We start from the raw sequence: 26,959 nt of genomic DNA on the forward strand, positions 1-26,959 counted from the left end.
CTTTTATCTGCAGGCACTATTTCAACAAATGGTTTTTGCTTGTCCTAATATGTCTAAAACATTTTCTGTGGGAAGGATTTAAAGATTTCAGCTTCACAATCGTTTCCATTAAAGACTTCAAGTGCTGTCTTCAGCTTTTATTGAAAAGGTGTTTCAGCTTGCTTACACGCACGATGGCAGAAAACTAAACATTAACACAGCAGATGATGAAAAAAGATAACTAAGCTCACACGCTCCATTCATATGAAAGCTTCAAGCGTCACTTAAAACCAAAACTGTCTTCTACAATCTTTTTGTGAGCGGTCACATTGTGTACAGGGATTTCAATATAAAAGCAAAATAGTACAGTATATTTTAATACAATGCAAAGCTGATAAAAGCTTACAAAAGGAGTTTCAGGTGGAGCCCAGCAGGAGGCAGTGTAACGACACTGCTGGCACTTGAAGCTAACTATCCACTTGTGGATATTTTCTGTTTGTCGGAAAGCAGTTCACTCTTCACATTGTTCCAATGCAATGCAAGGTCATACTGCTCACAGGACAGGAAGGTCCTCGGTCACAGTCCAGTCCAGTTCTTGCTCACCTCTCTGGGTAACAAAAGCCGAGCTGAGGCCTTTTTTTAAATGGTGTCATCCAAGTGTTCGTGCAGCCTCTCCCCTCTGTTATTGTGCCTGTGTTTCCTGAAAAGAGACCAAGTGTTGAATTTAGATCAAACAGCAGTGACAAACTGCACGCCATCTCGAGTAAAAAATGACAATTGTTTTGTCAGCCGACGCAGCCCGGCCTGTCATGCCTTCTGCATGCTGCATATCGTGTGGGTGGACGTCGTGTTTCATTTCGCTGCTTCATTTTGTACCCCATTTTTTCTGTGTCCTTTCTAAAGCTGCTGCTGCCCGTGTCTTATTTTCTCACAGCATATGGCTTTATCATCAGAGCATAGCCTGAAATGAGATTTGTGTCTGTCTGCCAGTGCCTATGTGTATTACTTTACCTCCACAACAGAAATGCCAACACTCCTGCAACCAGCAGCAGGAGGACAAGACACACTACAGCTGCCGTCGTCCCTCTGCCCTCACAAGGTGCTGTCAACCAGGAGAAAGACAACCAGTGAGAAGGGGGCAGAAAAAAACACAAGTCGTCTGATGTGGCTGCTTAAAAACGCCGGAAAGGTCCACTGCAACAAGTCTGCATAGTCACCAAAGTGACTGGAAAAGCAAGAGATAACGGGAGGCATCCTAAAATACCCTGACTGTCTTTGGATCATCATGCCTCTTGGCAGATTCGAAGAATTGCATTTGTCTCGCCTGTTTAGCAGCAGTGGTAGCAGCAGTAGCAGTAGTGGCGGTAGTGATTTATTGATCGCGCCCTGGAAAATCCTTTATCACTGAAACACCACCAGTGACACAATACACAGAACAAAGTGCAATCAGGACATGGCTCAGATAGGCACAAGGCAAGAGGATAAAAGAGTCTGATTTCTGAATATCCGTGACGCAACACAGTGAGCTGACTTTAAATAAGATGTCGATGGATGTAGCCACCTTTTACATCCAATCAACTACTTTAGCTAGATGGTCTTTGAGCATTTCCATTATTTTATAATCTCATTCAACTTAATGGTGAAATAAGTATTCAGATCTTAGGTAAAAGTGGTGCTACAGAACTTTAAAAATGATCCATTTTAAGGTAAAGTCTTCCATGAAATCATTCACTTAAGTAAAAACACAGACGTACAATCAGCAATATATACTTCAATATCACAAAAGTACTCATAAGCCATGATTATGCAAGTATTATGATGTTACATTTATTATGCTAATTGTTCATTCTCACATGAACATACTGTATTAGGATGTATGCAACATCTGCTATGTCACAATGAAATGAACGAAATTCTATTTACTTTATCTACAGACACAGCTGGGTATGCATGATTTGCATGCACTTAACAATCCTGCATTTGTAACACTCAATTCTGCAAGTAAGACAGGCTGCCTGTCACATTAACGCATGGAGTTAGTGTGGAATTTAGTGGAGCACATTCAGCATAAAATCAAACACCCCATTAAATACCATCAAAACTGTGCCTGCATTTTACAATACTGAGAAAGTTTGTGGCCACCTTGTTAATGTAAGCCCTTTGTTCACTCTCCCTTTTAACTCTGCGGTGGTGTCCAACTCCTGAGGGAAATGTCTCTTATCTGTTTAGCTGCTAAATGGTCCGCTGCATGCACCAGCTCGTGTCTAACTTTGTGCGACATCCTTTTGGTGTTGGACATGTAGTGTTCAGTGTGTTAATACGATGAAAGAACAGGTGGAACTGGAAATGAAGCCAAGGGTAGCGACGGTGAACCACAAAAGTGAAGCCGTGGGTCACCAAACATAAACAATAAATTGAAAAACATTCCACACGGTTAATGGAAACTGCATTGTATCAGTGGGTTCATCACTGCATGTGAGCTATTCTATGTTCCACTTAAATTGTTAATTGTGCATTTTGAAGAACAGTGTTGTTGTTTCAGAAGCACTCAGATGGATAAACCAGCTTTTACCTGCAGTGTATGTGGCAGTGCTGTCGCCCAGCTTGTTGCTAACCATGCAGGTGAAGTGGCCACAAATAGGAGTCATGGTCACAACCAATGTTGTTCCATCGTTGGAGATTTTTCCCACAGTCGTGGTGACGGCGGCTCTCTCGTAGAGCCAGCGGAAGGTGGGGTCTGTACCCCAGGCCTCGCCACAGACCAGCGAGGAGTGAGAAACGTTGATGCTGACCGAGACGTGGTGAACTGCCTCTGGAAAGACAGATGACCAGAGACGAGGATAAATATGAAAATAGATGATAAGTATGGAGGTAAAAACTCAGAGGAGGATAGAAACAAGAGGAGACATGAAATGTCCAGCCGTGGGCATCTATCTGTTCTAAAAGAAGAATAATGGTGCATGGCTGTCCAAGAGGGTCTAAGACAAAGAATCATGAGAGACATTTAATGCTGTCAGGAGAAACTGGCTCCGTTTCAGAGACAATAATGAGATCAGAGAGAGAGGCATAATGTTGGAGAATGGGATGATGGAAAACCCTGGAAGCTGAGAGAGCAGATGTAGAGAGGAGTGGAGCTGATGAATTGATACCGTTAGAGCAGACAGATGAGGGTAAAAGCATAGAAGCTTTGGCAGAAAACTTGAAAGCTACAATGAGACCGGAGTCATCCAGAGGGACAGAAACAAAGAGGAAGAGCAGGAAGGCAAAGCCTTTAGGCAAATTTAATTTCGAGTGTTACATTATTAAATGAGACATCCTCCATCAGAAGAAAACAATGCCTGCTGGTGCGAAATTAAAGCATATTCATTATACTGTTGGTAATTGTTGGAGTTAACACTTGAAAGGCCAGAAAACAGTCTGCTGATGAATATTTGAAATGTGTCTCTTTTCATATCATTGCTTGGGAGAGATTTATATAAAGAGACTGTTTTTTTTAATCAAGTGCTGCATTTTCAAAACAGTATTTACATTTATAGTTCCCTATTTAAACTAAGTATTGGCACCATCTGCAGCCCCAGCTTCTAGTGACCTTTCTTATGACTTTTTTTTTATATCTATATTTAAATAGTAGAGGAATTATCTAACATTAGGATGACAACTGAAAAATATCAGTTGATCTATGAGAATATATTTACAATTAACTGATTCTTTAGTTTACAAATTAATATATATTTTTGGTCTGAAATCAAGAAATCAAAAACCAAGTAGATCCAAAACTAAACCCTAAACCTCAACTTTTAAGCCAACACAGATGGAAACAAAGAAAATATGAAAATCTGCAATTCCATGGCAACTGGGAAAACTTTAACAACTGATAAAAAAAATGCATTACGATCAAAACAGCTACTAAAAGGGCCTCGAGGTGAAGTGATTAGTCAACAAAGGGATTATATTCAAAATGCAAATCCAAAACAGGAGAAGCTTTAACCTTCAAATGTTTGTGAATTTTCTATTTAAGAGTGTCTTAACGCTCCATCTCAGCTTGAAATGGCCCCTTTCACAAGTTCAAGTACATTCAACTCAATGCTGCTTCCTGCTGCAGTCGCTTAATATGTCACAGAATATCTCTCTAAAGAGGAAAGTAACTTCTGCACTGGAAAAAATGCCCCTCTCATAACAAGAAAAAAAAACTTATTTCAAGGAACTTTTACCTTGAAATAAGTGAAGAAATCTGCCAATAGAACCAGTGAAAAATGGCTTGGTAAGATTTCTTGAAATAAGATACGATATTTAGCATCTTGAGATCTTAAAATTAGCTGGGAAAACTTATTTTATGCTGTATTTTACCAGTATTGTCAAGCTTAGGTGTCCTAAATTAAACCAGATATGCTTTAAAAAAGCAGTTTTCACTCAAAAATTGATTTTTGCTTTCATGTAACCTCCTAATTTGACATGTATTAACCCTCCTGTTTCTTTATTTATGGGCACCAGAAAATATTCCTGAAAAGTTCCTTGTCTGAAAAAAATCCAGAAAATCTGCAAAAAAAAATAAAAAAATTCCCCAAATTTCTGAAAATTTGCAAAACCTTCAGGAAGAAAATTCTAATAATTCCCTAAAAGTTTCCCTTGAAAGTTTCTTTTTAAAAATCCCCCAAATTTGGCAAGAAAATTCTTGTAAATATTTTTTAAAAATGAGTAAAAATCTTCCAAAAAAATCCTAAAATATCTAAAATGATTCCATCTATATCAGTAAAACTTCTAGTATTTTCTTAAGAACATTCAGAAAAAAATCAGCCAAAATCCAGCAAAATTTGTTGGGTATTTTTTGATTTTTTTTTTTTTTGTGAATGTTCTTAAGAAACATTTTTAACATTTTTTTTCCCCATCAAAAAATGTTCACAGATTTCCCAAAAATGTTGAAAATGTGGACATCCGAAGTTTCACTGTGAAAATATGTTTTTTCCCCACATTTTCAAAATTTAAAACGGGTTAATTTGACCCGCATGACATGAGGGTTAAACTTATTTTGAGTTTTCTTGTAAAATTCAACTCAAAACAAGATACTTTCGAGATTCTTTGACTTAACGAGACATTTAAGATGCATCGTCTTAAAACAAGTCCCCCCATCTTGCTGAAATGTCACTTGTTAAGTGAATTTATCTTAAATCAAGTGGGATGAGACATTTTGACTAAAAATAAGACAAACAGACTCGGTAGGATTTTGAGTTTTTGCAGTGAGTTACATGGAGCCCTGTGGAGTGGGGACCTATATCAACTGACAATGTAATAAAGTGACTGTACTCACAATTTACCAACCACAGGGGATTTATCTAAGACTGCCACAATAAATTCCCTCATGTGCTGCACATCATACTGTACCATATTCCCTGACGATGCAGTGTGCAGTGGTGTTGGCTCCTGTGTGATCTGTCACAGTCACAGCGTACACGCCGCCGTCCTCTCGGCTGTATCTATTAATCTGAAGTGTCGTCTCCTGCCGCTCCACGTTCGCGTCGACAGTTGGCCTCATACCAGCACACTTGAGGCTTCTGCCAGCACACGTGGCCAGCGTCACCCTCACAGGAGCAATTCCGGTTTCGGGCTCCCGTTCCCAGGTTACCATGGAGACATCTTCCAGGGGTCCCAGCTCAATCCGGGCTTTCAGAACCAGTCTGGAGTCGGGGATTACATGCACTGGCTGTTCACTGAGGATGTGCACCGACATACTCTGGAGCCCACATGGCACTAAGGACAGAGAGTGAACCATTTTTTAAAATATTTACCCTTTAGTGTCTGTTGCTTTTACTTATATCCCTTTATATATAGTTTGCATTTCTACTTGAGGTAGCCGAGAGCACTTCATCAGATTTGACTTCCAGTCTGTTTGCATTATATGGACAGAATGGAGAGCTAATAAAACAAACAATGGCACAATACCACACGTCATCTCCATCCTAGGCATGTGCTTTATGAATATATATGGCTACTTTCTGTCAAATAATGTCAGCTGGTGATTTATAGTGCATGACAGCCGTGCCTAATGCGATATCCATCAAACCACATCAATATCCTAAAATCTGTGTCAAGTCTATGTGCATTTACCAGAAGGGCTATTAATCATGTGTCCTAACTTGATAGGCAAAGGATGGAGGAAATGTAAATAATGCCAGTACAGGCGTTAATGCAGGAGGCAGGTTACCAGCAGTCTTAAGAGTGCAAAACCTAAAGGCTTGTTTCTGTTCCTGTAAATCAAAAACATGCTTCTGTCTTATATCAAACAGAGAAAATGTGAAGAAAAAGCTTAAACCTTGAATATTTCTTTGAAATATAAATCATTAGGAGGGTGGTTACAACTACAACAACAACAACAAAAAGGCCTTACTCAAGAGAAACAACGGGGCAACTCTCCAGCACAGGAAATACTGTAGATCCATAACACCTGCTGTTGTAGACAGAGAAGCAGAGAAAAAAGGAATTTGTCCATGACCTCAGCAGCGGCACAACATTTCCTCTGCGCTCAGGCAGTGGGGTTGCCACTGCAGCAAGAATAACAACACCACCTCCAGAGAAAATGTGAAATTAAAATGAGAGCAGAAAACAATTAAATCAGCATGTCCCCCTATTAAAAAAATGTAATCCAAATGTTTGGGGTATTCTTTCCTTTTTTTCCCCTCCTTAATTTATTTGTGAAGTATCCAAAGAACAACAGTATTGGCACTGCAGACTGCACTAAAATCAGAAGTTGGAACAAAAGCGGGGACGCGTCTGCTGCCAGAACTAAAATGAATCCCCTCAAGCACAGCTGCTACAACAAAACACAGCGAGAGGAAACACTGATAATTGTGTAGGAACACAACCCAACCTGCATGCATTAAATATAACCCGGCATTCTCCTTGTTGTTTTACCTTGAAGTCATCCACATCATCCCTCCCCTAGACTGGGTCTCACCTACCTTTTCAGAAGCTGGGACAAACAGTGCAGAGGAGCCAGAGCTGTGTTCGCTCTCTCAAGGTGCACCACAGTTCACCCAGTAAGTAGATTTATGGCCCAAAAAATGAAACAGTATCTTCAAAGCACCTGCCTTTGCATTGGGAGAAATAAAGGAGCTTCAAACACGAGCGAGGCCGAGATTTTCTTGGGACTTTCCTCTCCTCTCTCTGGCCTTTTTCTCTCCTGGTCGGGTCCAGTCAGTTCGTGTATGTCACGTAGGCGTCACCTTGTTTTCAAGCGGTTTCCTCCCCACTGTACCCCACCACCATCCCACCCCTTCCTGTACGGTCAATACTTCTGTCTGCTTTGTGCTTTAAATAAGTGCACTTTCCATTGTAAAATCAGCCTTCTTTATGATTCCCACCCCCTCCCCTCTTCTCCTTTTCTTTGACCTGTGGCCAAGCATACGCTCCCCTCAACAATGCAGAACGCTTGATTATATTTCCTTTTTTTTTTCTTTGCATTTTCACACAACTATTGTTGAACTATTGGTAAACAGAGATAAAATGAAACGGTATTCTTTGGAAGGGAAACCAGTGACAATGTTGAAAGGCAGCCTTATGTAATAGGCTTTGTACTGTGGGCTTCTTATCCAGTGTGAACACTATTTGCCCCGCAGACACAATACATTGTCTTGGCTTTGGATTGTAAAGGAAGAGGTAATACTTGCTTTTACTCTATTCTTATTTCTTGCCTCGCGTGCCACTGAGAAACATCTTCCAGCACGTAAAGGGGAATTTATATTATTATTTTTCCCTGGGAAAGTTTAGTTAAAGTCTGCTTCATTGACATTGAACTGGTTGCAGAATCAGTGGAGTCACACTGACATTGAGCTCAGATTCTGGCCTTCTCCAACATGCATAAATCAGAATTTCTGCTTGTAAGAACTGCGAGAAAGGAGGGGGGGAAAAAATCCATCTGTCAAACAAGATGATGTGATTTGATCGAAAGCTCCAGAACAGCTACCGAACCAACCTTGAGATGAGATTGTTTTGTCAGCTACAACACGCCTTCTACACTACTTGAGCACTGAAGCATAATGACATCACTTATTCAGAGGTTAGCGCCACAGTTTCTCACTTTAGGAGGCACATCCTAGGGCACAGATCTAATGAGTGATTTAAAAACTGATTATAAATCCATTTGTTTTTGCAGGGGAATTTATGAATAATCGCGGGAATCACAGCTGTGGCTCCCACTGAGTTCTTTGTCTACAGAAGGAGTGCTGTTAGCTGGAATTAACCAGTGGGTGGCACTGATACAACAGCTGAAAACTATCAACGCTGGGGATTTTTTTTTTTTTTGCCCTCAAATCAGCTGCTTTTCCTGCAGACATCATCTATATGCCTCTGCTTCCGTATGCAAATTAATTAGAGACCGGCTTTGGACTCGCATTTACATGTCACTGCACAAATGAGCAAGTTAATCAAAGAACTGAATGCATAAAGACGCGGAGATGTCGTGCAATTTTATCTCCTGCTTCATCAGATTGTGGGACGCAATGGGCCACTGCAACCTGGGGAAATGAAAATTACCTTGAATAATGAATGTCAAAAGGGAGAGAATTGGAATATTTGAGTGAATAAGATGATTATACTCTCTTTAAGTGAGACAGTTTGCTGTTTTCCCATAGCCTGCAGATAAATAGGTGCTGGCCCTTTAAGAGAACAGGTGTGCCCTTGACAGGTAATAATAGAGAAACAGGAAGTACATGCAGTAGTAAGAAAACAAACCATTCAGAACAAAATGAACATGAGGGCTGCGGGCGAACACTTTGGTAAGATTAATATAGCTACCTCCTTTAATAACTAATCAAGAGAGGTTGTTAAGTGATGAGATTTAATCTTAACTGGATGGAAAATGTGAAAATGTGATGTGCTAGTTTCTATGGAACCTTTGATGGAGAAAAACAGTTTAAAAGCTAAAATAACAGTTAAAATGACCAGATTTGAGAGCACAAGTAATTTTGTATATTAAAGCTTGTTTTTTTCTCCACAGACCGGCCTGACTGACGACATGAGGCAACCTTTGGTCCTTATCAGTCTGTCGCTGGCAGGTAAAACAATTTCCACTGACAGTTTTTCCCCCTCTCTCTCTCCTCCTCCTGTTTTGAATGTAACGTTCAAATGGTTCAAACAGCTCACAGAAGTCTCTAAAGAGTATCGGTAGAGTTTGTACTGTGTAAGAAGAAAAAGAAAGGGGGAAAAAAAACAGAACAGGGAAGAGAAGCTGTGGTATTCCAGGCACGTTCATAGAACAATTGCATTTTCAAGCAGTAAAGCTCGTCTTAAACCTGCGCGGCTGCATTCCGTCTGTGCGCTGACTGCTGAGCGACGTGATGCCTTCAGGGCCTCCTCACAGGCTCCTACCTTTGAGCTCTCGGCTTGTGTTGGAGAGTAACGAAGAGGTCATTTGATTTTTGGAATATTTATATGCGGCCTTTGCTTTTATTTTTGTGTTTTGGTGGAGTGTAGGTGACAGAGTTTGCAGTTGGATACAGAAAAAAAAGCGTCTCTGCTTGTTTTTTTATTTAATATAATGAAAAATGTTCTTGTTAAGTACAGGGCAATCTGCTTTTAGTATCAAGTCACTAAAAAATGCACCCTTTACTCTCGTTTTAGATATTTAAATATTTAATAACAAAAACATTTATATTTGAGAGATGTTTTTAAAGATTCATGACTCATGAATGTTGAAAGTCACATGGATTGCTTATTAACTCATTTTTTCATTGATTTTTAATCACGTAATAGTTTTATCATCTTTCATGCACTCTGTTTTCTTTTTGTGGACATGTTATGCACAAAAGTGGCAAAGATCAATCAGCAAAGATGCTTTAAAGATTCATGACAAAACACTGAAAAGTCACGTGGATTGGTGGTTATTTTTTCTTTTTCATGGATTTCACTGATAGATTAATGCCAGTTTTAACAGTTTCAGCACACTTTGATGTCTGTGAATATATTGTGCGTAAAAATGGCAAAGATCAATCAGAAAAGATGTTTTTAAAAATTCATGACTTTAGTAGAAATGAATCGGCTCCAGCACGAAATGTTGAAAGTCGCATTGATTTTACTGATATAAAAGCAAAAGTTTTATCCTCTTTAGTGGACTATGTTTATATCTGTGAAGATGTGCATGAAAATGGCAAAGATTGCTCAGCAAAGATGTTTTAAAGATGCTTGCCTTTAGTAGAAATGAATCGACGTGCACAGAAAATGTTGACAGTCACATGGATTGCTGGTTACGTTTTTCAGTTTTTTTGTTTTTCATTTATTTTACTGATGTAATAGTGCCAGTTTCATCCTCTTTAGTGCACTATGCCTTCTTTTTGTGAACATAATATGCATGAAAATGGCTAAGATCAATCAGCAAAGATGCTCTTAAGGATTCGTGACTTCAGTAGGAATAAGTCGGCTTGTGCAAAAAATGTTGAAAGTCACATGGATTGCTGGGTTTTGTTTTTTTTTTTATTCCTCCAGATGAGCAAAGAAAATTAGCACCAGGAATGTAAATAATTCTTTAAACTAACAAGAAGAATTCTTATAGTTCCAGAAAGAGTGTTTGGTTTGATCAAAAAGATGGAAGTTATGCACCCTTTTTCCATCGCCTGCGTAGTTGGACATATATATTAGATATCTAGTCAGAAATTAGTTGGTAGCTTTTAAAAATCTGAGTCTTTGTCATGTCAAAAATACACAACTTCTATGACTCATTTTTGTGCTCTGGCCCCGTTTGAAATTAAAAAAATCCAACCCCACATGAAAGCATCAACGTTGTGCTGCGTCACTCATGGGCGTTTCTCACCTCTGACTCATTTCTCTTCCGTCTAATGAAACTGCAACAAAGCCAAAAGCCTAAAAATACCTTTGTTGCCTTTAACAGCTCAGTGTGGGAACCTGAATACAATCCATTTTTCTGTTGTCATTTTATTCTCTGTTCTCCTGTGAAAATCTCGCCAAGGCAGTCCAGCGAGACTGATCAGGACCATATTGATTTGATTCACCATAATTCATTGGCCAGAGCGTTCTTGCGTGGGAGCTTTATATGCCAGTAAAAGGGCATTGAAAATTCAGCAGGGCTTTTCCAGTCTGAATCTGTAATGCCAACACAAACAAGAGGGAGGACTAGCAGCCAAATACAAAAACACAGATTTTCTTCTTCACTCTCCTGCAGACTACAAATGGACAAACCGCATATGAGAATTAAATGCTTGAAAGCGTAAAGTCAGTGGTTCTTCACAACACAGATGCCTATGCACCACTGGTTCTTCCAAAGAGAGATGACAAATATGATTATGTCATGGCTTATGTTAAGTCAGGCTAACAAAAACACAAAATAGATGTTTAGCTTGGGATCACTTACAATCCAAAAAAACATGGCCTGAAATCTATGAGGAAGAAAGGAGTGTGTACCTTACTAATGGGTTTGTACCCCCTGAGCCCAGTCTGTGTATCTATAGATTTTCTTCCCTGCAGCTGTGAAAGATGTAAACTGATCCTTTACTTCAGTAAAAGTACTAATTTAAGAATTGAGTAAAAGTGCAGTAGAATGCACTTTGATGTTAAATGTGAGTGTAGTTGTTGTGCAGAGAAAGCGTCTTTGTGTAAGGAGCGTTTTACCATTATAGCATGTACATTTCAGTTGTACTTGAGGAATCGTGTGACAAATAATATCAATATCAGTCAATAGCAATATCAATATACAGTCAAGTCGGAAATTATTCATACCCCATGCAAATTTTAACTTAGTTACTTTTAAATGTAAATAAAAGCTGAGAAATGATTTCTTCCACGATGTCGCCTTTTGTACATCGTCTTATCTTTCGGGAAACACCTTTGTCATTTCCAATCAAAAATAAAAATTGCTGGTTGAATAAAAGTAACTTTGACTGTATCTTTGTCACTGCATATATATACAACAAAATTGAAAAGTGCAGTCATTATCTGTCCTAAAGAGCTTATAAATAAAGTTTTAAAAAGCTGTGCAAAAAAGACTCTAAAAGTTCTGCTCTACAGATTTGATTACTTTGACTTATTCAAAGAAAATAAGTTCTTTGATTATTTTTAAATGATATAAAACATTTTACATCCTTGCACTTGGAAGTGTTGTCAAAAGACAAGGGGTGTACATATAGCTATTTCATGGACTGCTGTAAAATTTGGTGCAAATTTCTACATGTCTCATGAAAATGTATTGTCACTGTAGTGATCCTTTAACTTCTATTGCAGCGCCATCATCTGGTAGATGTATGTTGGTGTTTCATCAAAAAACGCATGCAAAACAAATGAGATCCCAATCTTTGAGTGTTTTATTTCTCAAATATTAGCATGCTGCTACTCAATAACAACATGACACACATTGTAAACATGACTTCTTCTATTTTCTCTTCAGTGCTCCTCCCTGCCAACGTACTGGCTCAAGATCAGGTGCAGATCCAGTTCCAGGTAGATCCTGTGTTGGTTCAAACCAGTACTGAAGCAGTGTTCACAGTGCTCACAGTGCCTGAGGTCCTGTCCATGACATGGACGTACCAAGGAGGAGTCACTCTGGGTCTGTGGGCTGGAGGAGCTGCAGTGGTTAACCCGGTGGCCCAGTTCCAAGGCCGGGTCACCATCACTGCCACCCAGCTCAGAATTGGAGGCGCTCAGCTCCGAGACGCAGGAAACTACTCGGTGGAGGTGATCCCCACTGCTACCACAGGCCTGGGTCCCAACTCCCGATCAATACAGCTGAGAGTGTTTGGTAAGAGATAAAGAAGTGTGCCTGTGAATTCACGAGGGAGGAAAAAAAAGAGGAGGGAATGGAAGGGAAGGTAGGAGGAGAAGTGGAGTGTGTTCGAGAGGGAGGTTTTGGGGGTAGAGATAATGTTGAGGAGGGAGTAAAGAGAGAAGAAGGAGGATTTGGGGAGTAAGAGAATTAGTCTGGGAGGTATAATGAAATTAGTGACCCATAGAAGGCGAGGTAAAATTAATGAAAAAGGAGGAGGGGATGAAGCCAGTGGCTCAGGGCTTTATGCTAATTAAAACTCATTTGATATGCAGAGCTCATGGCGTTAGATGTTTGATATTGTGGCCGTCTAAATGCATTTACATACAGTACATACTGTATTTGCATTCATTTATATTCAGTACTGCAATGGAGCCTGAACAGCTGAGTGTCTCTCGTTATTTTCAGCCATCAGCCCACGCTGGTAGGGATGACGTGCAGTCTTTCTCATCCCTACCAGCGGTGCTAATGGGGTGGCAGGGTGGCAGAATTGTTAGAAGCACTAGTCTATTATTGCTGAAAGGTCACATCCTCAAAACTCACAACTGCAAGTTCATGTCACGGAACAGCCGAGTCCTTGAGCACGACTCTCAACCTCCTACTTACTCACTGCTCACTCCAGAAACAGGAGGCAGCTAAAATTTTAAAATATGAAATGCTGCTGCTGAGTCACAGGTAAGCGGATGAGCGGCGAGGAAAAAAAAAAAATCAAGCGATTAGAAGTGTTTAGTGGTGTGCTCGAATGTTTTTGTTTGTTTGCTATTGCAGCCGCGGTTCTCTCTCTTAGTCACAGCTTCCTCCTCCATCCATACGCCCCCTCTTCTCCCTTTCCAATTATTTAACTTAGGCTGCTTGCCAAGAGGCATCTCGGCTACCACTCACACCGTCTGCCCCCTTATTCGCCATCTGTGCTTCTATCTGAATCCTGTCCCTTCTCAGCTCTTACTTGCTTTGATTACAACAAATTATCCTCAACAGAAACATAAAACTGCCCTCTATTGTTCTGTCACTTCAACTTTTGAAGTGTCCTCTCCCTCTCATACAGCAATGGTTACTTTAGAAACCTTCTCTCAGCTTTTCTGCGTTTGCAGCTCTTTAGTAAAATGTATTTTTTATACCCTCCCTGTAGATGCGGTCGCCGGGGTGAGTCTGTTTGTTCCTTCAGTGGCGGTCGAGGGAGCAAATGTGTCTCTGAGTTGCACATGGACTGCTGGGACGGAAATTACAGTCCAGTGGGACAAAGGAGGCTCGGCCATCATCGCTGACTCCAGGATCACCATCTCACGTGGCTCTCTGGTCATTAACCCAGCCAGACGGAGCGATGCCGGGGAGTACACATGCACCGCCAGCAACCCTGTCAGCGCTCAGGAAGCCACACAGAGCCTCACTGTCTACTGTGAGTTTGCAGTGATCAAGACAAGTGGCAGCTAATCTGCTGTAGCCACTGCAAATAGCAGTAGCTTATCTGCTTATTCGCATTGCACTGCATAGAGTCTACCGAATCGCACACAGATACCACAGGACATCCTTCCATAAGCTTATTGTGCTGCTGTCTGGCTTTGTCTTGATCACATCATTAAATCTGATGTGACAGTCTCACAGCAATACTCCACGCCACAGCGGCTATCCTCTAAGATCTAACACGGGTTTCTTTGCCCACGTTCATTTAGAGTCTCTAGTTCCTAAATCTCACCATGACAGGGACAGTTGCAGTCTGGCTTTCTGATTATAGCTTGTAAAACTACAGGTGCTGCAGTTTAAAAAAAAAAAAAGAAAAATTGTATCCCTCTTCGGATGTTTTTTCATTACTTGCTCAGTCAAAAAATTGTCAGAAAATGTGAAAAATGCTTCTTCCCAGTTTGGTTACATCGTAAAATTGCATATTTTGTCTGAGCAAGACTAATTCCCAGTTATTCAAAACAGGACTAAATCTGCAAATCCTCACATGTGGGAAGCCAAAAAAAAAACTCTCAAAATATTTGGCTTTATTAAAAAAATAAATTGACTGATATCAGAATTGCTGACAAATTCGACACTAAGAAATAAAGATGTTTGCTTTCTCGGCAACGTGTACGTGAGTAGACTAACACCACACAGTCAGCACTTCATTAGACTAGAATAAATACTGGAAGTCGGGGGGGAACAGCCAGCCTGGTTGTGACAAAACAACTCACCCAGCATCTGTTCAAAAATAGTCAAACTGCAAGTTGTGGTTTTACACAGAGTTATGGGCTGGATTTATTTCTTGGGTGAACGCATTGAGTTGCCAGTGAGGTTGCTAGACAGCCGAACGTTGAACTACTGATTCAATTTTCCTGCTGTGCTTTTATTGCCTTATACGGCTTGAGATAAAAGTCGTGATATATTTTCAAAAAATGTTAGCTTGTAAATTATAGCTTCACTAACGCTGAATGGTTTCCAACTGGAGGCTGCTGAAACTTAGGAAGTTTCTCTGTTGTATGCAGTGCTTCCTTTCAGACTCTGTGTGAGGTTTTCAATGTAAAATGCCCTTCAATGAATTGTTGATTATGGAAATGTTGCCTGAGCAGCAACTAAAATTCCAAGATTCAAAATCAAACCAGAAAGTGCATATTTCCTTTGTCAGCTGAGTTACAGCGGCTTCACCAGAGTGACGCAGCCTGATGGGGTGACTTAAACACAAAACTGACAAAACAGTATCCCCTTTAGCAGAACATTTAATCTGTGCATTGAATTCCAATTCAGTTCAGTTCAATTTTATTTATATGGCACCAATTGCAGATCAAATTGTCTCAAGACGCTTTACAGAACTCATATGCTGGAATTAGTCTCAGCTGTTTATTGGAATATAAAATTCTTCTCGTTGTACCCAAAATGTTTTTGATGCTGATGAGAGTGTCCTCTAATCATCAACCAACCAGATGGCCCTGACACCCCGGTGCTGACCGTGGACACCCCAAAAGAGTGTGTCGGGGGAGGAGACGTGTTGGTGGGACAGACGGTGCGTCTCACCTGTTTGTCTGACTCTCTGCCTGCTGCCCTCTTCTCATGGCAACGCGACGGGCAGCCCATCACATCTGCCCAGCCGGACAGCGGGGTGCTCACCCTCCAGACTTTCTCAACCAATGAGAGCGGCCGATACGTCTGCACAGCCAGAAACGCCATCACTGGAGGCACGTCCGAGCAGAGCACATCGCTGGACATCGTAGGTGAGTTATGGTGAACACCGACCTCTACTGTGACTGATAATGATGACGGTTGGTTTTGGACTCCATCCCTGTATCTGTCTTCGCGACAGGAGAGGGACAGAAAGTATCCTGGGAGATTGATCTGGTGAGAATGTGGTCAAAGTCATTCAGTGACCTCCTCCACATCCTTTCCTTCCCTTTATTTTCATTTCTTTCTTCCCTTGTGTGTGTCTCTCTGCAATTACTTTGTCTTGCTTTTTTTAGAATCTTCCCCTCCTCTTCTTGATTTTTTTTTTCTGTCCCTCTTCTTGTCTGTGTGAGCTCCAGACTCATTATCTTAATTAATTCTCCTCCAATGACACCATTCTTTCTATTTCAGACATATGTTTAAACGTAGGAGAAGTGGTGGGGATTGTGATTGGCTCTTTGCTGCTCGCTATAATCCTCGTGGTCCTCATCCTGCTCATTATCTTTCTTGTTCGAAGGAGAAGGAGTAAGTTTGTGTGTCTGATCATAGATTTTGTTTGTCTACTTTTCATTTCACTGTCATTTTTTGAGACAATTTCAAAAAGCTTTTTGATGATCCGTATGTCCATCTTTATTTAAAACAATACACAGGCTTAATTTCTTGCAATAAGGTGACATTGTTCTTGTTTATTTCTATTAAAACAGCACAACAAAGACAAGGGAATACAGAACTTGTTCAGAAGACCAACCCAAATCAAAGGCCTATAGTAAGCTGCTATTTATTTCACATTTGATTCACTATTGATTTTGTCCCTTCATTGTCCATGTGATGATATTGAAGGCCTTTTCACAAATTAACCCCATCATTCTTTCTTTTGCTCTCTCTTCCTGCCCTCATTTTTAATTTGTTCTCATTAAGCCCCCAGATCCACAGCCTAATGGTTCAAGAAATCTGGACCAAGGTCCCAATCCCCCTCTCTATCACACCAACGCACTCGCACGTCAGCCTGACCGCTTATACACAGCCGCACGCGAAAGTCGTGGCAACCTACAAACCTTACCACTGAATGGCCTGGATCGCTCAGACGCACACCAACAGAATGGCCATACACACACAAATAGACTCCTACACAATGCTATTCAGAACACCAATTCATACCCACACAATGGCATTGACAACCCAGCTTTCACACACACTGATGCTCAGAATGCAAACACACTCCGAAATACACAGCAGCAAAATCCTAACATTCTCATCCAGACTGGCACTGCCCAGGGCAGCGCCCACCCGCCGGCGGTTCACGTTAGCCTTAACACGCTGCCACAAACCAACCAGCCAAACTATAACGCACAAATGCCCACTATTCATGTCAATCTTAACTCATTTCCAACCAATGACCAACAGACTATGCAAGAGAGCTCACTTCCTCTTACAAATACAGCCAATAATAACGCTTCTTTAATCCAACACAGCCTGATTCACGCACAACAGTCAGATCCCAGAATGCAAAGTGGTCAGTCCTATCCCGGTGACCCCTTGCCGAATGCTCACATAAACACAGATCATGCAGATCAACCTAGACTTATCCCAACTGGACACACCCATTATAACAGTAATAACACTTCTCAGAGAAATGCCAGAACACAGACCTACCAGCAGGATCCAGAGCCACATCGGAGGTCTGATGGGAACTCAGGAAGACGTGAGGTGGGTCTGAACACCTCCCCTCGACAGATGCCTTGGAATCGCCTCAGAGGGACACCAGCATATCCCAGTGGCAGAGAGCAGACACCAACTGAATACATCTCTGACACAGACTACACTACTCATCCTCCCATTCAAGAGCCAAGAACACCAAACAGATCCCGTCCTCGAACTCAGAGCCAAGCTGCTTCCCGCAGCAGAACTCCACTCAGACAAGACGCATCAACAGTGGACAGGCAGATATGGAGGCGTTTAGCTGATCTTCGACGTCCAAACACTACAAGTGTAACACAGCTTGAGCCCTCACAGCACACACAGAGAAGCCACCACACACAAAGGGAAAGGGCTCAGCAAGACATCAGAGCCCCGCCTGGTAGCCAGTCTGCCCTCAGGCAGGAAGCCACTCGCAGCAATAACCCCCAGGCACTGCCTCTCATGAGCCAGCAGGCCTCTGTGGGCCACTCTGCAGCGTCACAAGGACCCGCAACACAACAGGGAATAACTGCTCCGCAAGGTGCAGATACCAGAGCGTTGGCTGATCCTAATCACCTTCAACAGGCACACATGGCCCCACAACATAGAGCAACAATGATCCAAACATCACCACAAGGGCTGGGCACACAGACACAGACTGTCGTACATGGTGCCAGCCAACCTCGCCAAGAAGGCACTGCTCCAGTCCCACACCCTTCTGCCCAGCCTATTCCCAGTAACCTAACCCAGGCTGCACTTAAAGCCCACACTCGAAGGGCCCAGACATTTCAAAATCGTAATCAACAGACCCACGCTGCACTGCTTCACCCTGGGACGCAAACTCGAGCTCCAGCTGCTGGGGCTCAGCACCCACCAACGCCTCCACCTGTTATCCCCCTCACACAGTTTCAAACCCTCCCCAAAGACCGCACCCAGCATAAGTCGCCAGCTAGAGGCCCACAGCCCCCTAAACCCCCAGTTAACATGCCAGTGGCTCAGCGGCATCTACAGGTACAACAGCGACCTACTGGCCAGCGCAACACTGCCACGAAGCCCACCAACCATCATCACCATCCTGGAAGGAGCCACACGCATGTCAGTCCGCAAAGGCATGCCCACGTCCATACCCGCGGTCACGGGCATCCTGCCCACTTCACCCACCCAGCACAGGTGAGACTAAAACACAACATGAGTGAGTTTGAGGCTACAGCTAACAGTTGGCATATGTTTATTGATCTTACAGATGTTCAGCCTGTGCTTATCTCTCAGATGTGCACTTATGGCTGTCATGTCACGCTTCCAGTGTGTTGTATGTGTGCATTGTTACAGGCCTCTTTCTGCTTGCACTGTCTCCTCAACAGTTGGTGCTTTTCTCTGTTGCGTGCAGTTTTTGAAGGATGCTTGACAGCAACTTTAATGTTGCATTTTTTCGATTGACAGTATTTTCAGTGCCATAAAAATGTATGTAGTCTTGAGTTTTTATGACACGGTGGCAGTTTTTAATAGTAGCGTATTGTGTCAGAGTTTCTGTTTCTTCTGCATGACATGTTGGCAATGAGGGGCTTGTTGTGTCTTTCCAGCAACAGGCTCACAGAGGGAGACCAAGATGATGACAGATGTCAGCAGACGACACTCTACAACTGTCCCGCATGCACTGACACAAACCAACAGCTGACAGACGTGATCCAATATACCACCAAGCAAGACTGACTGCACAGACTTCTGCACTCTAAAAAGCTGTCATACTCTGGTATCTCAGTCCTAATGTCAGGTTTTTCTGAAAGAAGTGAACATGTCTCCCATGCGAATGATAAAATGTAAGTTTAAATATGTTTTTCTTTTTCCTGAAAAGAAACATCAAACTATCTCAAAGGAGGAGGCTTAATCCGACCTTTTAAAATATTACTAAATCAAACAAACTAAATGATGCTCAAGTTAATGTGCTCCGCTCACAACAACCCTCCTCGAAACACACATTTTCCCATGTGTTGTACTGTTTCGACTTCTGAAGCACAGTCATGTATCAAAGTTTGCCAAGAGCGAGCTTTAAAAAAAAAAAGACAAGTTCAGTGATCCATGGCTCCTGACCAAGATCCCGTCCTCTCATCCATTCATCAGCGGAAATAAACAACACTCCCTTGACAAAATGCGCCTCATGTACCTGCATGAATATCTGCGACTACCTGAGGCGACAGTGCCAGACAGCAAATGAGGAGGGACTGTGCACAAGATGGACTCGGCCGCGAGGAAGAGTGACAGTCACAAAAGATGAAATTAGCGGGTAGGGGTGGTCTTGATGTACTTGGAGCTATTTATTTTGCGCCTTCTGTTTACAGATGCCTCTTATGACACTTCTCAATTAAGGGGATTCGCCTCAGTGGTGCTTGGAAATAATGCTCAGCTAACTATGAGGGGGATCCCTCGAATGGCTGGGCGCTTATTAATTAAATGGTTTTATGTGACTTAAATGACTTGGAAAATAATCACACCCGTGCATGAATGAGGTCAGTACAAAGACCTGAGCTGTCATGCTTTCTGCTGAAAAAGCACAGTGTAACAATTTACTGGGTCGCAGACTGCACATTAAGAATGTGGGAACGTCATTATTACTTTTACTGATTATGTATTTATTGATTTAAAATGCTTGTTGTTGTTTTTTTTGTAAATCTCAGGGATATGCTTGTGGATTGATGATTTATCAGGGCTGTTATTTTATGTATAAATCTGATTGTAAAACTGGGATATATCCCATTTCTCTGAGCTGCTGAGCTGCATTTACTGCCCTAAAATGAACACACATCACTGAACGACACAGTTGAATTGGCTCATGACCAAAAAAACTGGGCACTGAAGTTTGAGTAAATCACAAATGTTACCGTCCTGCTGTAAATTCTCCAGCTGAGTGCCAGTGTGTATTAATCTCCTGCTGAAAGTAGTCCCCAACAGAAGCACTGTTTACTGCTAACATTTCAGTAAATCTTCAGCGCCCTGCAGTTTCCAGATATTACTTAGCCTCTTCTGAAAGCACAATATTTGTGTTTGCCTTTTTTTTTTGAAGATTTACATTTTAATTCGAGACAAATTGTCAGGGATCAGGGGCTCAAACGGGCTAGAGGATTTTTCATCTTTGTGTAGGACTTATTGACAATACAAGAATACCAAAGACAGAATAATCCTAACTCTATCCTTTAATATTAAAATGAATCGACTCAATTTGAAAAGCCAATGTGAAGAAATATACGGGACGTGTTGCGGCTCCAACCAGACATCTAGAGCATGAAGGTTTACTTTACCGCCTTGAAAAAATGTTCTGTTTTGGATGCATACTGTAGAAATCGTTCATACTGATGCTCCACGTGAGATGCTTTAAGTACAGTATTTATCTCTGCTTCTTTGGTGATTTATTAATTGTTTTTCAGATCTTATTTTTTGAGTAACAAAGATTTTTGATATGATGTGTGTCTGCATACAACCTAGGTGAAGTCCAGAAAACAAAACTTTCAAATTTAGCACATTTTGCTGTGGAAATCACTTACCTATACTACAGATTATAGGCAGCAGAAAGCACGGGGCTTTATTTGAACTCATTCATAAAACATTCTTCTAAACATGGCTATGTTTTGATTTTCAGCATAAAATACTTCTTCGTGCATGCTGACGGTAAGTCACTCCACAAAAGCACCTATTTATTCCAGTGAATCACAGAGCTGTTTTCAGACTGAGCATATTTTTGCTCACTGTGTCTATAGTGCTAATTATTCATGGCGCCTGTGTACACCGAGTGCTGTTGTTGATTCTCTTCAGATAAATCTGTTCCTTCGGCTTGTTGTGGAGGTGCAGAGCGTGTGTTTGGATCACAGCTCCATCAGTCTCCCAATCCCCTGCTCCCACTTGTATGTCACCTCTGATGAACAGTCCTGCTGCTCACTATTGGAGACACTTCACGGTAGTCTAGCACTGTAATGAGTGGAGATGGAGTGCATTTGAGTACCTGCTACCAGAATAGGTTACACCGTTGCCTACTAGTTCCACATGAGAGCTATGATTTATGAAAAGTTTGGAGCAGTTTCACAAATGCAAATCACAAACACAAATTTGTGCACTATACGGTGCCTGCTGTCGTTGGAGTGAAGTGTGTTGTTTATGGCCCTAAACAGCTCAACTAAAATTGCAAGACATTTTGTAGTCTCGAAAACGTACAACACAGTAAACCTCAAAAGCTTACGTGACCACCTTCCCTAGGCCAATTTGCATTTAAATCTGCTTGTGTTGTTTTAGTATACTGATTTACAGTGATTTACTGTGACTGCTGCAAGTAATTGTAATTGTTTACGCTTCCCTTTGGAGGCATAAATTAAAGGAAAACATAACTCAAGTGCTGTGTGTGCAAATAGGGCATTTTATTTCTATTGATGAATGCTCGTTTTGGTGTGTGTCAGACTGCAGCACAGAGCTTTTCAAGTGTGTAGAGAGTGTTGATTTTACTCAGGAGACTGCGGCAGATTTGCACAGAAAACCTTAATACCACAAGATGGCCAATATAATCCTAATCCAATTTTAATTTAAATCAGTCCAGCTCTGCAGGCACACACTTTTTTTTTGTTGTAGATTTGATGGTGTTTCATAGTTTGGAAATAACACAGGAATTGCCTGAAAGTCCAGACAGAAGTTTACTCCAATTAACTGACATCTCCAAGTGAATAAAAAATTTATGATACCTCCTCTCTTTTGTTCGTGGCATTGATTTTAGCTTTCTCCGTCACCGGGGAAAAGAAAGGGTTCAGGCATGATAGTCCTCATAAGTCCATGTGATCGCCGAAAAGAACTGCAAAGCCCTTTGAGATCAACGTGTCCATCTCTGTCAAAGTGTCCTTGAATAAGACCGTGAACCCGTGCCGCTGTGCACTGACCCCTTCAGTGAAATAGCATATGAAAATGAGTCTCGGAGGATGCGAAGTGAAACCAATTTGTGATTAAACTTTGCTCACATTACAACTGAACAAAAAAAAACTCAACATTCTGGAGTTTGACAAAATGACCCTAAATTTATAGCTTGAGTCTGTGCCACAGTCATCTATCCAGTCCACATGTCCTTGAGCAGGACAGTGAATCCCCAACAGTTCACTAACTGTAAATCGCTCTAGATGGGAGCGTCTAAAAATGTAAATCACAGGCTCAAACTGCACAGTGGCAGCCAGACTCCACGTCTCATGCCCCACAAGGGGGAGCCACGTGAGGGGATTTTTGAGGTCTATTGATCATTCTCCACGATTATTTCCCTCAAGGTCTTCACCATCTGTGCATCTCTGATAGTGTGTGCTGAAATTAAAATACAAGCAGAGGCAAAGCCGATCATTTCTGTCTGTAGTCCAGCTAAGAAAAATAAAACCCAAGTTAAAAAAAAGACAGTCATGTACAGCAACGAGGAAATCCTCAGCTGTCACAGATGGGTTTATAGATGCTTAAAGGTGAACTTCTGCCTTCAGGGATGCATATCAAATGCAGCAGCTTCAAAGAGTTTTGTGTTTTGTCGTAATCCTTTGTTGAATCAATAGAGCATATTGTGTTGTGTTTCATATTTTCCCCATGCTTTCTTGCACAAATACAGACAGGCTGTTTTTATTGATATTCCACAGTAAAATAAACCAGAAACAGATCTGACCCCTTGTTGAAATCCAGTGTTTTAAAGCTTTTCTCTCTGATATGTTATGTGGAATAAAAAAGCAGTTTTTAAAAACTTATGTTAGAGAGATGTAATCAACCACTTCTCGTCAAATTTTGACAGGTCTGACATCACAGCAGGAAGTCACTAATTTCAAACACCATACAGAAACATTCCTTACAATACAACTGGCTGAATTATAGCAACCTATATTCAGAAAGAATGCAACATGGAATCATGACTTACCAGATCATTGTTCACACCTCACATCTTTGTTAGGGGGCAGTCTGTTTGACCTGATGGGGTTCTGAACAGCTTCTGTTGAGGGGGTTGGTGAGGAGGATGACGATGATGTTGGAGGTGGGCTGTACTGATTTGAGAGTGCAGACACTAAAAAGAGCATGGGAGAGATTAAACACGTGCTATGTGATCATGACAAGATGCAAAGATAATCAACACTGAAAACGGCTGCCTGTGACCTGCCATGCTGCTGATTGTTCGTAGGAGACTCCTGCTGAGAGGCTGCAGCCAGGCTGACTGTTGGAACTAAACAGAACTAGTCGCTCATTCGTAAACTGAGATGGAGGGACGAGAATAAAGGAGGGGTGGAGGTACAGCCTATATTCCAAAAACCATAATTAAAGCTGTGCATTCATTTAGGACACAGGAAGATAATGAATTAAGATCACCATTAGACACCGTTTAACTGTGGCTGCTCTTCCTGGAGTCCTTGCTTTTAAATTTCATACCTTTTCAAGACATATACTGTATAGCCATGAATTTGCTCCATGGTGCCGATCCTTTATTATTCATAGTGCTAATAATAAAGTAAAAAAAAGAAAAAAGATATAGAAATCATGTATTTAAATGTATTTGTGCTTATATTCAGTTTGATTATCCACTATGCGCAAGATAGCAAAGTTACAAAAGTTATGTATTTTATATTTATGCATATTATATTTGATTTGTGTCTATAAATGCAAATGCAATAAAAAATACTGATATGTTTAAATGAGAGGTTGAAAAAAATCACAATTCAAATTCTTCTAATTATTATTATTATTATTGTATTTATAATACAATACTCCAAAATTATGGGAAAATGCTAGTAGTTCTAGTGAAATAAATAACCTATGCCTCTTTGCCTCTAGAAACACAGGAACACACTGCTACTCACTTGACAGTAAAATTATTCCTCTCTCTAATGCACTTTGCCCATGACAAAAGAAACATACAGAAACAAAAAGCCTGTCAGCACGCTGTGTGGTTAACTAGCGACGATAACTGGTGAGAGGTGTGTGCAGAGTTAGACACACACACAAGAGGCTCACTTCACTTCATCAGTCATCTAGAATACTCAGGGCAGTGAGAGACGTCTAACGTGGATCATGTGACTGATCGATGGTAGATCTTATTTGTTGTTGTTTTATTTATTATTTTGAAGCACAAAGACTTTCACACACATACAAATAAAAAAAAAAAAGATTAAATTAAAAAATAACTTTGACAAAAGGGCACTTTGGGCATCAAGAGGCAAAAGGGCAGGTGTTCCAGCCCCCTCCACCCCCCCTCTGCACCTGTCTGTGAAAGAGCATAGAAATAACGTTCTAAAAAAAACAACCAGAATCACTGAAGGGAAGCTAGTGCTACAGAGAATCTCACGGTCCGTAGGACCTATGATCTCTTTACAGTCTGCAAGTTAGACTTAATTTAAACACAAGAAACTCAATAAGAACTAACAGAAAATAAAACTTTAGTAATTTCAGTGTCTGAAATATATCAGTCCGAAAATAAGAACTGACAATCTTTTAAGACTTTCACACACACATTTACAAATAAAAAATTAAATGAAATACCACTGACTATCTGAAAATTACCAATCAGAATATAAAACTTACCAATTTGACTGTTTGAAATAGATCAATCAGAAAATAAGAAATGACAGTCTTTAAACCAGAAAGTTTCAACAGTTTAGAAAACATTTAGTTTAAACAACAGTTATAGTTTTTATATTAAATGTATCCAAATGAAAACCGAGAGGTGCAAGAATGATGTCACGGTTGTGTTGCACTGTTGTTGTTGTTGTTGTTGTTGATCTGAAAAGCCATGTTTTGCTTTCTAGAGCACCTCCTCTTTTTGCATTCTTCATATGGGATGGAAATAAAGTAATGTTGGTTTAGCACATCCATCAAAGGCCTGTAGGTGTAAAGCAGGAAGCCTTCCACAATGAGGATGTGAGTCTCCTCTTTCTCCTTGTGGTCGGACTTCAGGACAATCTCTGTGTCCAGGGTGTTATTAATGCCATGAGACTTCTCAAACTTCACCAGGTTCTCCAGTCACGCGAAGATCGTACTGATCATGGCATTCATGTCCAGAGTAGTGATGACATCGTACTGCTTAAAGCCATCTTCACCAACTTCAGTCTGATCTTGGTGCTTGAAGAAGTCATCCTGATGGACCACACAGCAGTTGGGCAGGTTCTTGATCAGGTGGTTGGTGAGGGTGGTTTTCCCTCCATTGGTTATGCCGCCGATGCCGATGATGTACTTCATGTTCTCGGATTAGTCAAAGCTCAGAAAAAGGGCCATAAACATCAACAAAAACCGGGTCGGGAGGGATCGGATGTGGAAGAAAGCTGGAAAAGAAAAGGTTGCAGCAGGAAATGCCAACTACTTGAGTCCTCCATGGCACTTGAGTTTAATGAGTAAGGTAAGAACAGAAAGGGAGCTGCCACTCGGACATGGTTCTTCCACCGAGAGAGGACCTCTTTCTGCTGTCGCTGCTACACATACTGCCCTAGTTGAGGTTTTAGGTGGAATATTCCTTTGAACCAGCCCCTCAGGTCTCTGAGGATTTTGGATGGAATACTTGGTTAAACCAACATTTTAATTTTAGGTGCATGTCCAGGGATTTTTGGTGGAATGTTCCTTTAAGGTCGATGCATAAGGACCTTGTTGATGGAATACGTCTTGAAACCAACCTTTTAGGTCAACATTCAAAGATTTAAGGTGGAATATTCCTTTAAACCAACCTAAATTTCATGTTTGATCATTATCAAGTGAGAAACCTCAATCCAGACTCCTCATAATGAGGTTTGAGATTTATGTTGCTGTTATTTGTTTAGTCCAGTCTAAATGGCAGAAATCCACAACTGTAATTTTATTTCAGGGCTCAGTTATTAAATGTCAAAACAATCCATGTGGCTCTAAAAATGCAACAGCTTTAAAAAATCTAAGATTAAACTCTTCATGAGGATGCAAAATGAGTTTTACTTCAACATGAGAGCTTTAATTATTCTTCATCTACTTCCTGAAAAGTTTGGTCAATAAAAAAGACCAAAACTGATATTTTCAGCTGAACTAAAGACAGACTTTGTGATTTTTCTGCTCACATGTTGTGTTGTAAAGTTACTCTTTCAAATAAATAGCTGCCTAACCTCTGAAAACCAGCGTTTGTCCTGTTTTTGCTCCTCCGCGAACCTAAACAGCCGGGTTGTAATGTTTTTTGAGCAACACACCATACTATGATGTTTTTACAGTGAAGGTTCTACTATGAAACCAGTTTGACATGTGCAGGCGTTCTTTGTGTGAAAACTCAGAGATTTCAGGTATCAGAAGGTGGTTTTCAACTTTCTTTGTTAACTTTTTGCTTCAACTTTAAACTAAATTTACTTCACTAAGCCAGCCCTCTGGACTCCCAGTAAGCTGTGTTCCTATTGGCTGTCCAGGTGGCTGCTTGGTGTTATC

General features: G+C 41.0%; 3 protein-coding genes and 1 pseudogene across 9 annotated transcripts; 2 read left to right on the forward strand and 2 right to left on the reverse strand.

Annotated features, from left to right (window-relative positions):
* Positions 1-102: 102 nt before the first annotated feature.
* On the reverse strand, positions 103-17,651 carry si:dkeyp-97a10.2 (uncharacterized). Of its 7 annotated transcripts, none has more exons than XM_022205499.2 (6): positions 17,528-17,651; positions 6,362-6,421; positions 5,359-5,724; positions 2,552-2,791; positions 991-1,081; positions 103-679 (listed from the first exon to the last, which is right to left on the reverse strand). In XM_022205499.2, exons 2-6 carry the CDS (start codon positions 6,411-6,413, stop codon positions 619-621), a joined length of 810 nt encoding a protein of 269 aa, XP_022061191.2. In that variant the 5' UTR covers positions 6,414-6,421; positions 17,528-17,651; the 3' UTR covers positions 103-618. The 7 variants fall into 7 exon arrangements, with proteins under 7 accessions (XP_022061191.2, XP_051812890.1, XP_022061189.2 ...); XM_051956930.1 differs by lacking the exon at positions 17,528-17,651 and adding an exon at positions 7,062-9,521 and having other exon boundaries at positions 6,362-6,418; XM_022205497.2 differs by lacking the exon at positions 17,528-17,651 and adding an exon at positions 6,933-9,521 and having other exon boundaries at positions 6,362-6,418.
* Positions 8,940-14,170, forward strand: LOC127536365 (HEPACAM family member 2-like). Its single transcript, XM_051956399.1, has 3 exons — positions 8,940-9,026; positions 12,365-12,715; positions 13,869-14,170. Exons 1-3 carry the CDS (start codon positions 8,987-8,989, stop codon positions 14,168-14,170), a joined length of 693 nt encoding a protein of 230 aa, XP_051812359.1. The 5' UTR covers positions 8,940-8,986.
* On the forward strand, positions 17,308-20,407 carry LOC110958796 (uncharacterized). The gene is made up of 2 exons (XM_022205495.2): positions 17,308-18,721; positions 19,132-20,407. Exons 1-2 carry the CDS (start codon positions 17,378-17,380, stop codon positions 19,159-19,161), a joined length of 1,374 nt encoding a protein of 457 aa, XP_022061187.2. The 5' UTR covers positions 17,308-17,377; the 3' UTR covers positions 19,162-20,407.
* A 4,834-nt stretch (positions 20,408-25,241) lies between these two features.
* Positions 25,242-26,222, reverse strand: LOC110958817 (nicotinamide riboside kinase 2-like; annotated as a pseudogene).
* Between the last annotated feature and the right edge of the window lie 737 nt (positions 26,223-26,959).

The sequence above is a fragment of the Acanthochromis polyacanthus genome, chromosome 12 (genome assembly GCF_021347895.1).
Source record: "Acanthochromis polyacanthus isolate Apoly-LR-REF ecotype Palm Island chromosome 12, KAUST_Apoly_ChrSc, whole genome shotgun sequence".
In the NCBI taxonomy this organism is placed as follows: domain Eukaryota; kingdom Metazoa; phylum Chordata; class Actinopteri; family Pomacentridae; genus Acanthochromis; species Acanthochromis polyacanthus.